General features: G+C 38.4%; 1 protein-coding gene across 1 annotated transcript in view; it reads left to right on the top strand.

The window, feature by feature from the left end:
* Nucleotides 1-13,763, top strand: part of nsfl1c (NSFL1 (p97) cofactor (p47)) — a 46,907-nt gene extending 33,144 nt beyond the window's left edge. Inside the window, exons 7-9 of the mRNA XM_039767865.1 lie at nt 4,508-4,645; nt 9,159-9,323; nt 12,492-13,763. Coding sequence (XP_039623799.1) covers nt 4,508-4,645; nt 9,159-9,323; nt 12,492-12,654 — 466 coding nt within the window. The 3' untranslated portion in view covers nt 12,655-13,763. The remainder of the gene's footprint in view (nt 1-4,507; nt 4,646-9,158; nt 9,324-12,491) is intronic.
* The last annotated feature ends 383 nt before the right edge of the window (nt 13,764-14,146 follow it).

Raw genomic sequence — 14,146 nt, 5'->3', positions numbered from 1 at the left:
ACTGAAGCTTTTGCAAGGGCGCACCGACATATTTTCACAATGTAGATTAACTATCAATGTCTAATTAGGGTTATTTTCTTTGATGAATTGTTTCAATGACAATGAAAGAGAATGTAAATGGCAGGTAAATCCAGTATTTTATACTAGCCAACGCCTGCCGTAGCCTATGGCGGTGTAGAAATAGGAACTGAAAATGGTGAGAAAGGAATTCAGAAATCAAGAAGAAATAAATACTTCCTGAAAGACACAGTTGTGAATAGGTGTTTTGGTGGAGATGACAGATAATGAGTCAAAAGATTTAACCCTAGAAAAAGCCATGCACAACTGACCGTGGCTGACGACTGGTTGTTGTGGATTAACACAAATTTTTTGCAAACGTTTGTCCTTGGGACTTGTTGATAGTCACGGAGAAGGCGAGTCTGAGTGGGAATTGTGTGCATTTAAATTTAAAAGGGAGATTGGTGTCGGAAGGAAGGAGAGAGATTTTGGGAACGAAGATTGTTTCATAATTTTGGATATCGATCAGTTTGCACTCAATAATAATTGTATGTATTTGGGTAACAATGAGTATTGTTCCGTTGCAAAGACCTTTTGATGGCATAATATTTCAGAGGAGCATAACTACAGCTCTTACCTTTAGATGAAGGTTATGGGGAGGCATGCCAGTTGGTGTGAAAGTGTGTAAAAACTCTTTTGAGTACGTTAGTTGATCATTAGGATCGTCACTGACTACTGTATCTACACTCTTGAAGGTTACTTTTTCACTGTGTATAAGATCAAGAACTTTGTTGTTAATATTAATGAAGAGAGTATTTCCAGAATTGTAAATGCAAGGTGGGATGCTGAGGTCATGTTTGAAGTAAATGACAATGGTAGCATGGAGAATTTCGGAAAGAGCTTGAATTTCAGCTTCACCACCATAAACTCCAGATGTTGCCATGTACTGATAGTACTGCTGACTTGTTGTGATAACTTGACTTGCGTTGGAAAGAACAACAGGAAGAACGTCTCCAAATCTGTCCAAATGTGATGCAATGAAATCTTAGTGAGAGTGCATTGCCTTCGTCAACCGTTTGTGTCAAGAAATAACTGACTGATAGGAACAGGCACTTGCCGTATGCCAGAATAGAGATGACGTTGTACAAAAACCCGTCGACAGAGAAGATACTGTCGTTCATTTTATAACAAAGGCTTAGGAAATAACCGGCACAGTATAACGAAAATAGGTAGGAGCGAAACCAATAGCAAGGAGCAAAACCAATGCCAATGGTCGACAGAGTACCTTTTTGTAGCAGGCTACAGAAAAGACTCCCAGGCGCACATATGGCTGATATGAAAGGTCATGCGGTCAGGCTAGATATAGGGCGGTGAGGTGACACCAATGGGGTCATGAGAGAGGAGCACGGAACGCGGTAGTCCGAAGGAGGAATAGGAATCGAGAAAAGCAGCATGGGGGTGTATGGGAGGCCTCAAGCAGTGTGGAGAAGGGTTTGGAAGATCAGGAATAGGAATCAAGAAATGCCGTGTCGGCTACATGTGGGCGGGACTGGTTTTGAAGAGGAACCGCAGGCAGCGTTGGGTGGGGTTTGGAGGAGGACGAATAGCAATCGAGAAATGCAGTGTCGGCTACGTGTGGGCGGGACCGCTTTTGAACAGGAAGCAGGACGAACCAGAAGAGAAATATATATAAGAGAGAGGACTTAAATGGCATGTCTGATCTTTGACCAAAACCACCTTGAAAGACTGTAATCCTGGTAAAATGTTGTGGGTACTTACGAAACCAAGATGGAGCTCTATGGCAATACAGACCAACAATACATTCACAGGACAAGAAATGAAGCTTATAAGAAAACAAACATCCTTCCAACAGTTAAAAATGTTCTGTAGTTGTTTCACTACCTCAGGAATTGAAGGCCTTGAACATTTTTAAAGGATTGTGAAGTCAGAGGATTACTAAGGTATTTTGGAACAAAATGTGATATTGTCAGAAAGCTAACTCTGGGCTGAAGGTAATGGACCCAAAAAAGGCTACAAAAGAATGGGTAAAGGGGCGTAAATGGACAGTTTAAACTGCAATGAGTCCTGATTATAGTCCAGCTGACAACTTTTGGAAATACAGTGATCCCTCGCTATATCACGCTTCGACTTTCGCGGCTTCACTCTATCGCAATTTTTTTCTCATACACGCTTACGTCACTACACATGCTCTTTCTGAGAACTTTTATCTAAGCCCTACGATGGCTCCTAAACGTGCTGCTTTTTCTAAGCCTTCTGACAATAAAACTAAGCGCCGGAGTAAGATGCTTACTATCCAGGAGAAGGTGAAATTCTTGGATATGGTTAAAGATGGCAATACCCTACAAATAGCCTCCTCACGCATATGAAAAGACAGCGCCAGCAACTGCCTATCAAGATGTTCTTCAGCCGCGCACCCAGAAACCCACTCCCTACTCCTAGTACTCCTTCAATGGAAGAAGACAACAACGCACCTGCTGAAGATACTGCACCACCTCTGAAGACTCTCCTACTGAGGTCGTACCTTCATAGGTTAGTGGTTGTGTGTAAGAACTGTGTGTGTTTGTGTGCAATTAAATGTACAGTACAATAATCTACTAAAAGTGTTCGGGATTGTCCTTCCGTCCCGTGAGTGCAAAGCGTAGCGGTATTCCACTTATCACAGACTTACTACTTGCGGCTTGAGGTACGAAGCGATGCAATGTGAGCAGAGTTCTGGTGCTCTCATTGTTCCCTTGCTTTTGTGCGCGATGTGCTGGAAAAATAGTCAAAATTATGTCTCTGGAAATAATTAATGTTGGAGTACAAATGCCTCACCGCGCAGTAAATATCAGGGGAGATGTTGCTTGCTTATTCTCATCTATAGCTTATTTAGTGCATGAAACTCAGTCTTTAGCGGTACAGATTCGGGCTGACATTGTACGAATTTGGACAGGCACATGAGGGGATAAAAAAAAAACTTAGGTTATCAGGAGATGATATGAATGGGCACTTTGATGTTCTCATTCCCTACACTTACATGCCTGATGTACACATGGAGCGCACAAAAATTGAGGATAAAAGTCGGTCGCCTTAAAAGGCGAGTGCGCCTAGTAATATGAACATCTAATATGTCTTATTTTCTCTTATTTTGTCTAATATATTATGAGTGTAATGGTGACTAAAGGGTGTTATTTCATGTGTAGAGGGCTCTAATAATGTTAAAAAACGTATTTAGAAGGTCGTAGAAGTTGTATGAATATCTTTTTTTTTTTAGTTGTATAACTTTGAACATTCTATTAAAACATTATGGAGGTCTTAAGTTAGTATGTTTCCAATTTTTTTCTCAAGATTTTGTATATTACATACATAAAGTGCAAAGGTTCCAATAATGTTGACCACTTGCAGTACTTGTTAACATTGAGGAAGTAGAAGCCCAAGGCTCCAGGCCTTGAGATCTCTGTGAAAATAATAGTGTTAAATAGCACTGTAGGCAGTACAGACAACATGATAAAACTTTATTATAAGTAGGTGAAGAAAAACACATTTTGAAATATTAAGCACAAATCTGTGCAGTCACGGCATCAGTCCGATTTTTGCACAGTGTTTGGTTATTGGATCTACTACTGCTATTCGGAACATCATCATCTCATTGTGCTCCATTAACCACAAAATGTCAGCATTGCTTTTAGAACCAAGTGAAGCATCCCTGATAACTGTTGGCTTGCTTGAACCCTTAGCGTTCTGTGAAGCATTGCTTCTGCTAAGTTTAAGTACCCATAAGTGCCCTTCCAATCACGTGTGTGTGTGTGTGTGTGTGTGTGTGTGTATATATATATATATATATATATATATATATATATATATATATATATATATATATATATATATATATATATATATATATATATATATATATATATATATATAGGTGGTGTGTGGCATTGTATCCCCTAGTGGTCTCTGGATCCTAACACAGATCTGTGCCATCATGTTCACACCCTTCCTTATTAACCTCCTGCTAGCCTGGCTGCAGTGTCTCACAACATGTATACACATCACACTCATTTTTGAATTGAGCTGCATTTCTTAAAAAAACAAAAAACATTTTGTACAGTTTCCATTTGCTCTGACTGTTAAGCAATGCCAATTTCGCAAAGTTTTGGGGTACAAGATCATGATATAATAAAAGCAAAATAAGTTTTCTTTTTTTTTGTATCCCTCCAAGTACACTGTTGTAATTAATTGTTACAGAATACTGGGAAGATACTGCAGGGGAATGTTTAAGAAGTTATTCTTGACAGTAGATGGCTGCCTCCCAGCCCTTGATTATTCGAGTAGTCACTCTTCCTTTACTCCAGTTAGAAAGTTGCATCTCTGGGAAACAGTTGCATGGTTGTGTACGTGGATGTTGTGCTCTGTCAATGTTTAAATTAGCTGACAGAAATGTTAAAGAATGCCCTTTAAGCATGAACAGAAATGAACACACCTGTTTTGTGCATGCTGTTTTCAGAGAGATTCCTGCAGAACTGAGAAGGTTATCACGCGGTGGCCAGGTTAATCTGGATATGGAGGATCACAGAGATGAAGAGTTTTCCAAACCCAAAATTGCTTTTAAGGCTTTTGCAGGGGAGGGCCAAAAACTAGGAAGGTAGGTATGGTATCTGGTGTATGAATTTCATACTCGACTATTTACCAAGATCTGTTTGTATTTATATTTATGTGAGGATGGTGTGGTAGTGCTGTGGTTAGTGCTGTCGTCTACAGCTAAGGTGTCTTGGGCCGTGAAGAGTGTACATGTTCTCATCCTGCGCAGTGTTTGTTGATAGTTTGTTTTTCTCTTACATTTCAAGCACATTTATATTATTTTACTCTTGAAATTAAGGCAGTTCAGCACAAATTGTATTTCACTTTATTTTTTGTAGCACTTTTAAATAAAGCAGGCAAAGAGCACTCATAAAGATGTAAAAATATTATAAAGCACAAGAACATAAATATGAAATGTTTTAAGCGCATACATATAGGTATCGAGATAAATTAAAAGCAATAAAGAGAACTAAAAAGATTCATTACAAGTAATAGAAGTCACATTAAAATACATCTAAAAAATGGCTAGTTGAAAAACTCAACTGTGTTTCTAAAGGAAATAAACAAATTTGACTTGGTAGACCAACTAGACAGCCCCATATGTCAAGGCATTCGCATACTAAAGTCTGTTTGTTAGAATATATAAGTCTGCTGTTGTGCCAGTAATGTCTTGTTACTTGGTGAGTAACTGCAGCTGGGTCAATATGGTAGTAGCACTAATTGCTATAGCAGAACACCAGGAAGATCAGCTGGTCATATTTGCTGCACATAAATAAGTAGCTTACCTTTCTTTATTAGACCTGAAGCATCAGGTCTTCATTGTTTTGCATGCTGAGACAAAAGATGCATCCCTTATGGCAGAAGACAGATCATTCTAAAGCCACAGGCACCCTGTGACCCTCCTTTAGTAATTTTGTTTATCTTTGACATTGTTTAGGTCTTTGTTTTGATCACTGTTAGCACTCTTAAGTGTTCATATTAATAAGATATATTAAGTAAAGTGGACCGCAGCAGTGCCAACTGACTACACTCACTACATCCTGTGAAAGAAATAACTTTATCAAAAGTTTGTGTTTATAAAGAGTTTGTTTGGAATCAAAAGAATCTCTGTCATTCATGGAATTACAGGATGTCCACTGATTTATGATGTAGGCAACTCCAAAAGAATCAAATTATAAGAAGTTGTCAGTTATCTTATATATAAACATCTACACTTGGAAGGGTGTGTGTCTGTCCAGCCCGGAAGTGAGAGGTGAAGTCGGGGGTAAGGGCTCCACCTTGGAGGAAACAGAAAACTAAATGTCTATGCATGGAAGTGTGTGTGTCTGTCTGTCCAGCTCGGAAATGTGAGGCAACTACAGCATGAAGCTCAGAGAGCTGGCAAGGCTGCCCCAAGTTAACGAGTTGGAAGAAGAAAGCGACTCTGTTGCCAAAGTAAAACCGCCGAGAAGAGAGAGAAACTCTTATGCAATCAAGATGAGCACATCGGCAAAATGGTATCCCTTTTACTTTTCCTCCTGCCACTAATACACAAGCGAGTCAAGCACGTCGACAAAATGAAACCTAGGAGAGAGACACCCAGATTAGTTCCTTTCAATTACCTGACATCTCTACATTTCAATTTTTTTCTGACGATTTCAATAGTTTCTAGGACCCCGGGCTTTTTACAGCGCGAGCTTACACAGCTAGTTTAGTATAATCAGGTTTGATGTCTTCCATATCGAAGCAAGTACGTTTTTCAGTTGCTCAGGTTCAGAATTTTGATCCAACCGCTAATGTGAATGTCATGCAGTGCAGTTAGCATACGTTTTTTGAAATGTTTACTGTCAGAATTTGATTCAACTCCTAGTTAGTAAGTAGGAACACTAAGAAGGCATTGTTTTACTCAGCCCAAATGTCCTGTTTGCTCTCCTGCTGCTAAAATGCTTGTTGCATACTTTTCCTTTGGACAAAAGTTAAATCTGTTTTTGTTTTATATTCTTTGATAAGACAATTAAACATTGAGATAAAATTGCCTAAGAGGATGTAAAGTTTGTTAAAAAATATTTGGTTTTTCTTGGCTAGCAGTCACCCATGTTTGCATTTGTTTAATTCAAATGCTCGTCTCAAGCATTCCCTGCACATGCAAATGAAATCAGCTGCTGTCACTTGGATAGCTTTCAGTATATCAGTCTCAGATGTACAAGCTTTAAAGAAAAAAGTACTTAATTATAAACATTTGTATCCATTTGGATACAGTGCCCTTCATAATTTTTGGGACAAAGACACATTTTTCCTTGATTTACCCCTCTGCTCCACACTTTAAAATTCCAAATCAGTCCATGCAAACGTGATTAATGTGCACATTGCAGACTTTCATTCAAGGGTATTTACATACATTTTAGATATGACAGCACTTTTTATACACTGCCCCCCTTTCTGGGGCACCATAATGTTTGGGGCCCAGCAGTGGCAGGTCTATTAAAGCCGTCATATGTAGGACTGTGTCGCTTATTCCTTGCTTGCAGTGACTGCTTGAAGTCTGTGATTCGCAAACATCACCAGGTGCTGAGGATCTCCTCCTCTGGTGATGCTCTGCTAAGCCTGTAATGTAACCATTTTAAGTTCCTGCTTATTTTGGGGTTTGTCCCCTGAAATTTTCTCTTCAGCATATGGAAGGCCTGCTCGATTGGATGTAAATGGGGTGAATGACTTGGCCATTCAACGATTTTCCAATTTTTAGCTTTGAACATTGAACATCCTGTGTTGCCTTACCAGTATGTTTGGATCATTATCCAGTGGGTTTTGGAAGCATTTGTTAGAACTTAAGCAGATCAGATGCTTCTAAACACATTAGAATTCATTGTGCCACTGCCATCAGCAGTTCCATCAGTAATGAAGAGAAGTGTGCCAGGTCCTGCTGCAGTCATACATGCCCAAGCCATAACACCCCTACCACCATGTTTTAACAGATGAGGTTGTCTGCTTTGGATCTTAAGCAGTTCCTTTTTCGTGTCCACACTTTGCACCTTGCCATTACTCATGATGTAGGTTCATCTTTGTCTCATCTGTCCACAAGACGTTTTCCAGAATTCTGAAGGCTCTTTTAAGTACTTTTTTGGAAACTGTAATCTGGCCGTTTCTGACTCATCCACCTCTGCCTCATGAAGACTGTTTCTGATCTGCCAGACAGGCATTTGGGGCCTTTTCTTTACCACAGTGAGGATTCCTTTGTCCTTAGCAGTAGTAGTCTTCCTTGGCTTACCATTTCCTTTGTGATAACCAAGCTCACCACTGCGTTCTTTCTTCCTAATAATGTTCCAGACAGTTGATTCAGGTGCACCCAAGGTTTTACCGATGTCTCAAATGGCTTAATTCCTGTTTTTCAACCTTGTAATGGCTTCTTTGACTTATATTGGCAAAGCTTTTGTCCTCATGATGATTAATGTGAACTGTAGACTCCAAAGGTAGTCAGTCTTGAGGTTGACACAAGCCTAGGCGTCATATGCTTACACTAACGAAACAATCAAACACACATGAGTTACCACAACACCTGTGACGCCAATGTTCCAAATATTATGGTGCCCTGAAATGGGGGGACCATGCATAAAAAGTGTAATGAGAGTACATGGTGTGACCGAAATGTATGTAAAGGTCTGCAATGTGAACTTTAATCACATCTGAATAGTTTGATTTATAATTTTAAACTGTGGAATAGAAGGGTAAATCAAAGAAAAATGTGCCTTTGACCCCAACATTATGGAGGGCACTGTCGATATCTATATGATTCATACCATTCTGGTTTTACTGCTGAGGGTTTCAGTACCAACAGGCTAGGCTATACTTCCTAGGCCTTACTATCCCTACCAATTTTTCAAGAGGTCTCAAAAAATGCCATCCTTTCAGCGTATCTCGAGTCTGTTCATCAGTCTTCTTCCAGTACGCTGTATCAGGGAGGTGCCTGAGGGGTCCAAAATATATGCCCAGACCAACTCAGCCAGTTCAACTATATCTGTGGAAGGAGAAGTACTGCTCAGTTTACTTACCACCTGTGACCAGTAGGTGGTAAGCTATTTCCATTCAGTGTTTGATTTGGGTTTAATTTTGTGAAGATTATTTTATCCCCTTGTAAGAATTTATTCAAGATCAGCAAGCACCTTCATTAACACTATTCTATGAATATATATAAAGCTTAACACTTGAAATATAATCACCAAGAAAAATGTATCCAAGGAAGTGCTGAAAGAATGTTCATTTCTTTAGAACTATGCTGTTTGTTTTGCAAACAATGTGTTTAATAAATTGGAACTGTTATGTTGCCACATGCATTCTATTAGTTTGTGTTTGATGGGTGTTTTCATTAAAAAAAATTAAGGTTACTACATGCTTTATCCATTCTTGATACCCATTTATTTTTGTACATGAATATGCCGTAGCAATTACTGTAAAAACCTTTTACTGTCCTGATTTCCCTCATAACCACTACTAGCTGTGCTACCCATCTAAGATGGTTTGAAATGTAAGTAATCAAAGTGGTCTTGTATAATATAAAAGTGAGCTTTCTCTCTACATTGATACTTAGTATTTTGTGCTTTCAGTGCCACTCCACAGGTTATAGGTTCAGTTTCTGGGGCCCAGCAGGCTGATAATGAAGCTAGAGCCAGCTCATCAATAATACTCAGCGATTCAGAGCCCACCACCAACATCCAAATCAGACTAGCAGACGGAGGGCGTCTCGTCCAGAAGTTCAACCACTCCCACAGGTGAGGGAAGGAAACAAGTGGTTACTACTTTTGTAAATATTTTTTATCTCAGGTGCTGCTGGCTTGAGGCCCCAGGGACCCGAGTCCTGGCATGATCAGTGCCTGTGAACAGTTTGCACATTTTGACAATGTTCATGTATGTTCTCACCTTACTCTGCTTTTCTCCTACACCTCAAAAAAGAGCATTAGGTTGATTAATGATAAGGTCACTTTGTAGGATGGTTAGTGGCCCTGTTTTCCACAACATTGTAATTGAACGATTTTAGAAAATGGGAGGTAAGTGAGTTTTGTTCCTTTTTTTTGGTCTGGTGTCTCCTGATTTACCGATAAAAGAAAACCCCCATATAATGCAGCGTTTGACTTGTCTTGATGCCTGGTTATGTAGAGTGCCAATTTTTTTGGGGGGTCTCCCTATGGTTGGTTTTGTATAACTGAAAAGAGTGATTTTTAAGCCCGTTTTGGACCATGTTTTTTGTAGGAAATTACACTCTTATTATAAATATTAAACCAGTCGGTGTCGTCCGCTAAAATGATCAGAAGGATCTGAACTTCTGTAATGCAATATCAGTCAACCCCAGGGCTTCACCCCCTCATGGCATACGAGAGGTAAAAGTTACCACTGTTCACAAAAATGGGACCTGGCAATGCAGGATTATGAGTTGTCATTTTATGCTATTTTGAGTTGGATGATCATGAGTATAATTTTGACATTTGATTTACTGGAGGGTCCTAGCCCTCTGAAAGGCGCCCCCAGAAGGGTAAATATTTCAGCTTTCAGTCATAAGCATATGGGGTGGGTGAGGTGTTGGTCTACTCAAGGTCAGTGATTTTGAATATGATGATGTTGATGATATGATCCTATGCTACAGGTCTAGCCCTCTATGGGTCTGTATCAGAGGGTGAAGATGACAGATGTCTATTACAATCTTATAAACTGAAGCAGACATTTTAATATTTTAAATATCTGACACAACTATTCTTGTTGATTAAGTAGTTCTACCTCGTGGAGTAAATCATTATATTTCTTCTGAATACCCCAAATTAGGGTGGTTCTCCTAATTCAGACTTTTTGAAAATTTAAATCCTAACTTTAATAAAAAATTATGCAAGTGTGTCCATTTTAGAGACCATGTGAGGTTTCCTGTAAAGTGTATTGCCAATTTGAAACTTGGTCTTTGTGGTATGTCAGTTCAGTTATAGTTAAAAGAAAAAGGTTAATTTTATTTTGGGTAAAAAATACAAACATACAATATATTTCTAACAAAACTCTTACAATTAACATTACATTACAGAATGTTAGCATGACATTATTTTTCATCTCTAATTCAACCATGATCTCTTTGAATATGTAAGCTGATAATATTCTCATTAAATTTTACTGACTTACAGTTGAAAAGTGATATTTTTAAGATAAAATAGAAATTATGGATTACATTATCACAAAAAAAAAGAAGTAATGAGAGGAAAGAAATATTTTGAAATCTGCCCCTGTGCGCCACTTCTCACATCTTCGTGAGATGCATCTGTAGCTGTTTATCCAAAATTATTAAAGCTCTGCAGCTTTTAGTTCACTTCATAGGATGATTCTAGCCACAGTGTGACGACGCGTGTTCCAAATAATTCCACAGACAACGTGCCTTCATTTTAAAAGTTTTAGTAAAATTTCAAGGCAAAACTGTTCACACAAAAATAGAGAAAAAATTGGTGTTAAAGAAAAGAAAAATTCTGTTTAAGGCTTTTTCCTTGTTTCATTTCTCAAAGTTTGGTCATACAGTCGTACTTGAGGCATGTTAAGCAAGTTAAACACGATCAGAAAACTGTATGCCATCTCCCATTTGAAAACATATCTAATAGTCCATGCAAGCAGCAAGACTGTTTCCTCACTGGTTTAATTAACACTCTGTTCTACAGAGACAGCAAAGAAAGTTCTATCTTATGTCCACTTACAGGCTGTTAAAGACTATACCATATTCTAGGTAGCTATAAGAAGATAATATTCTATTGAAATTAAGCAAACACTATATAAATTGAAGATCAGAAATTAACTTTCTAAGATTTGCTCTCACAGTATCTGCTGATATTCATTCAAGAAAATCACATAGCCATCAAGACAATCATCAGAGAAATTTACATGGGAAGTAGAAAATAAAAGATGTTGATGGTGTAGGCTCATGTAGTATGTAAGTACAGTGGAACCTCTGGTCACGACCGTAATTCGTTCCAAAACTCTGGTCACAACCCGATTTGGTCATGAACCAAAGTAATTTCATTGTATGTAAATACAATTAATCCGTTCCGAACCGTAAGAGCTGTATGTAAATATATTTTTTTTAAAGGTTTTTAAGCACAAAAATAGTTAATTATGCCATAGAATGCACAGCATAATAGTAAACTAAATGTAAAAACATTGAATAACACTGAGAGAACCTTCAACAGAGAAAACTAACCTTGCAGTCTCTTTAAAAACAAGCCCGGTGCATTCGTTAACTGCCTTCTCACGCTCTCGCTCTCTATCTCGCTTTCTCGCTCGCTCCACAGGGAATGCACAGGGAGAGACTGAACACGTGCGAAAAATCATCGGCGCGTACGACCCGGAAGGGAAACTGGCTTGTTCGTCACCAGAGTGTGTGGTCGTGAATAGATGCAAAAGTCTGGCATACTTTTTGGACGTAACCCGATTTGTACGTGGTCTGAGACGTTCGTGTCCCGAGGTTCCACTGTACTCCCTCACAGATAAACAGAGGTATATTGGTAGCTGACCATTTGTAGACCCCCTGCAGAGACTTCACGGACACTTTAGATGGTGCCGCTTTCGTTTATTCTGGCCTAGGCAGGACCATGCTGTTTATTGTTCAACTTTTTGTCTTTGTTATAATTTTCGTCCAAATTCCGGATGTGAATCCATGACATCTGCCATTTACTTCCTTTGGGCTTCTTTGAGATGTTAACTTGGTGGCACTTAGGATGATACTGTTTGGAAGTGGTACTGTATACCTTGACCATTTTTTGAAATTTATTTAACGCATTGTAAATATAAGTCAGAGTCACCTACCTACTGGAGTCATTTTCAGTTTATAAAATTGTTGTGTACAATATTGAAATTGTTTACATGTTGTTTTGTTAAGTCTGGCTCAGAACTCATAGGTGGTCTCTGTGTATATGTTTCAGAATTCAGGATATACGCCAGTTCATTGTCGGAGCCCGTCCTGCTATGGCAGCTGTTGAATTTGTGATGATGACCACCTTTCCTAACAAAGAGTTAACCGATGAAAATCTGACCTTGAAAGAAGCCAATCTTCTCAACGCTGTCATTGTACAACGATTTAAATAGTGCCCTGCTGCCCATGTAAATATTGCCAGGTTGTCTCCTGTTGGACTTCAAGCTTTTGAACATTTTGCAAGTCTGGGTGGAACTGTGGATGAGGAGAATAATAATAAATATTTTTAAAGAAACTTACATTTTGGGTTCTTCGAGTAGCCGTAGAGAATCTTAGTTCTTTGGAGTACTTGCTTCCTATGCCAAGTTCAGACCTGCGGACAACTACTTCAGCGTGTAATTGATTTGTATTGAGTAAACTGTTTAAACCAAATGCCTAATCTGTTTAGTAATAATAATTTTAAATGTGCAAACTTAACCAAGCAACAGAATTAAGGAAAATAATTACTGAAAATATTAATTTGAAGAATTAAGCTAGTGAAAGTAAGCTCACACACACGTTCATCTGCTGAAAGTCTATTTTTTCAAATTGGTTTGTGTACAATTTTTCCCTGTGCCTCACAATTAAACTACGTGGTAAAATGTAAAGTCACCATCTTTCTTAGACCAAAATGATTACCTAATTTTGACATTCATGCAGTTCTGATATCTTGAGAAATTAAAAAAAAAAAAGAAAAACTGATTTGCTTTAAGATTTTTTTTTATACATTATGCAGTCATTGGAATATACCTGTGCAAAAATGTGTTGATATGCCTGAATACTGTTTGAACTCAACCAAATTAATTAGAAGTGAAGTCTTAACAGTTGTGTGCAATATAAAAATGGACTGCAATATAAAAATGATGATTTAGCTCATAAATTGGCAAATGAAGTAAAAAAAATTTCTAAAGTTTTTTTTAGCCCCAGAAATTGTGGACTATTGCTAGATACAAATTGTGAACTTGTATAGACTATTAAGCCAGTTATAGTGTGACGATTTTCATCTACATAATCTATTTATTAGTAAAACTGAAGAAAAAGAACAAGAGACCAAAACAATATTGAAAGTGGTTGTCAGGGTGCTGCGCTCGTAATGACCAACAGCAGGATTGTCTCACCCCATGTTTTGTTACATTTTGTTGCATTTCTCTTCCTTTTATGTTTGTCTGTCCTTTCCTATTTTCTAGGAGTTAATTATGACTTGGATGGTGTTGCAAGGAAATAAACAAATTGAGAACGTTTATTCTTTGGATTTATTTTCATCTGACTAGGCAACTCCACCTAATCAGATTGAGTACAGCAGGGAGTACCTGTTTCAGTCGAGCTCACGCATGAGCTTGCGCATCTTCGGCCCAATTTCACAACGTATCATAGGACTGATACGGTACAGTAACTTGTTATAATAACTGCATAACCACAACAGAACAAAAAATGGTGAAAAGAGGAAGCTTTGGAAAAAGACTGAAACAAACTGTGAGGAGTTCGGCCTACCTGACCAACTCTTATCGATTGTTCAGTCTCTTCGAAACAAAGTGGATGAACTTCGAGTATGTGTGTGCTTTCAGGCCGAGAACAGAGATTGCATGTATTATGGCTTTTACAGAAAAAGTGGCTGAACGAAAATGA

Source organism: Polypterus senegalus, chromosome 10 (genome assembly GCF_016835505.1).
Source record: "Polypterus senegalus isolate Bchr_013 chromosome 10, ASM1683550v1, whole genome shotgun sequence".
In the NCBI taxonomy this organism is placed as follows: domain Eukaryota; kingdom Metazoa; phylum Chordata; class Cladistia; order Polypteriformes; family Polypteridae; genus Polypterus; species Polypterus senegalus.
The sequence above is the reverse complement of the archived record's forward strand: the minus strand, read 5'-3'. Positions and strand labels throughout refer to the sequence as shown.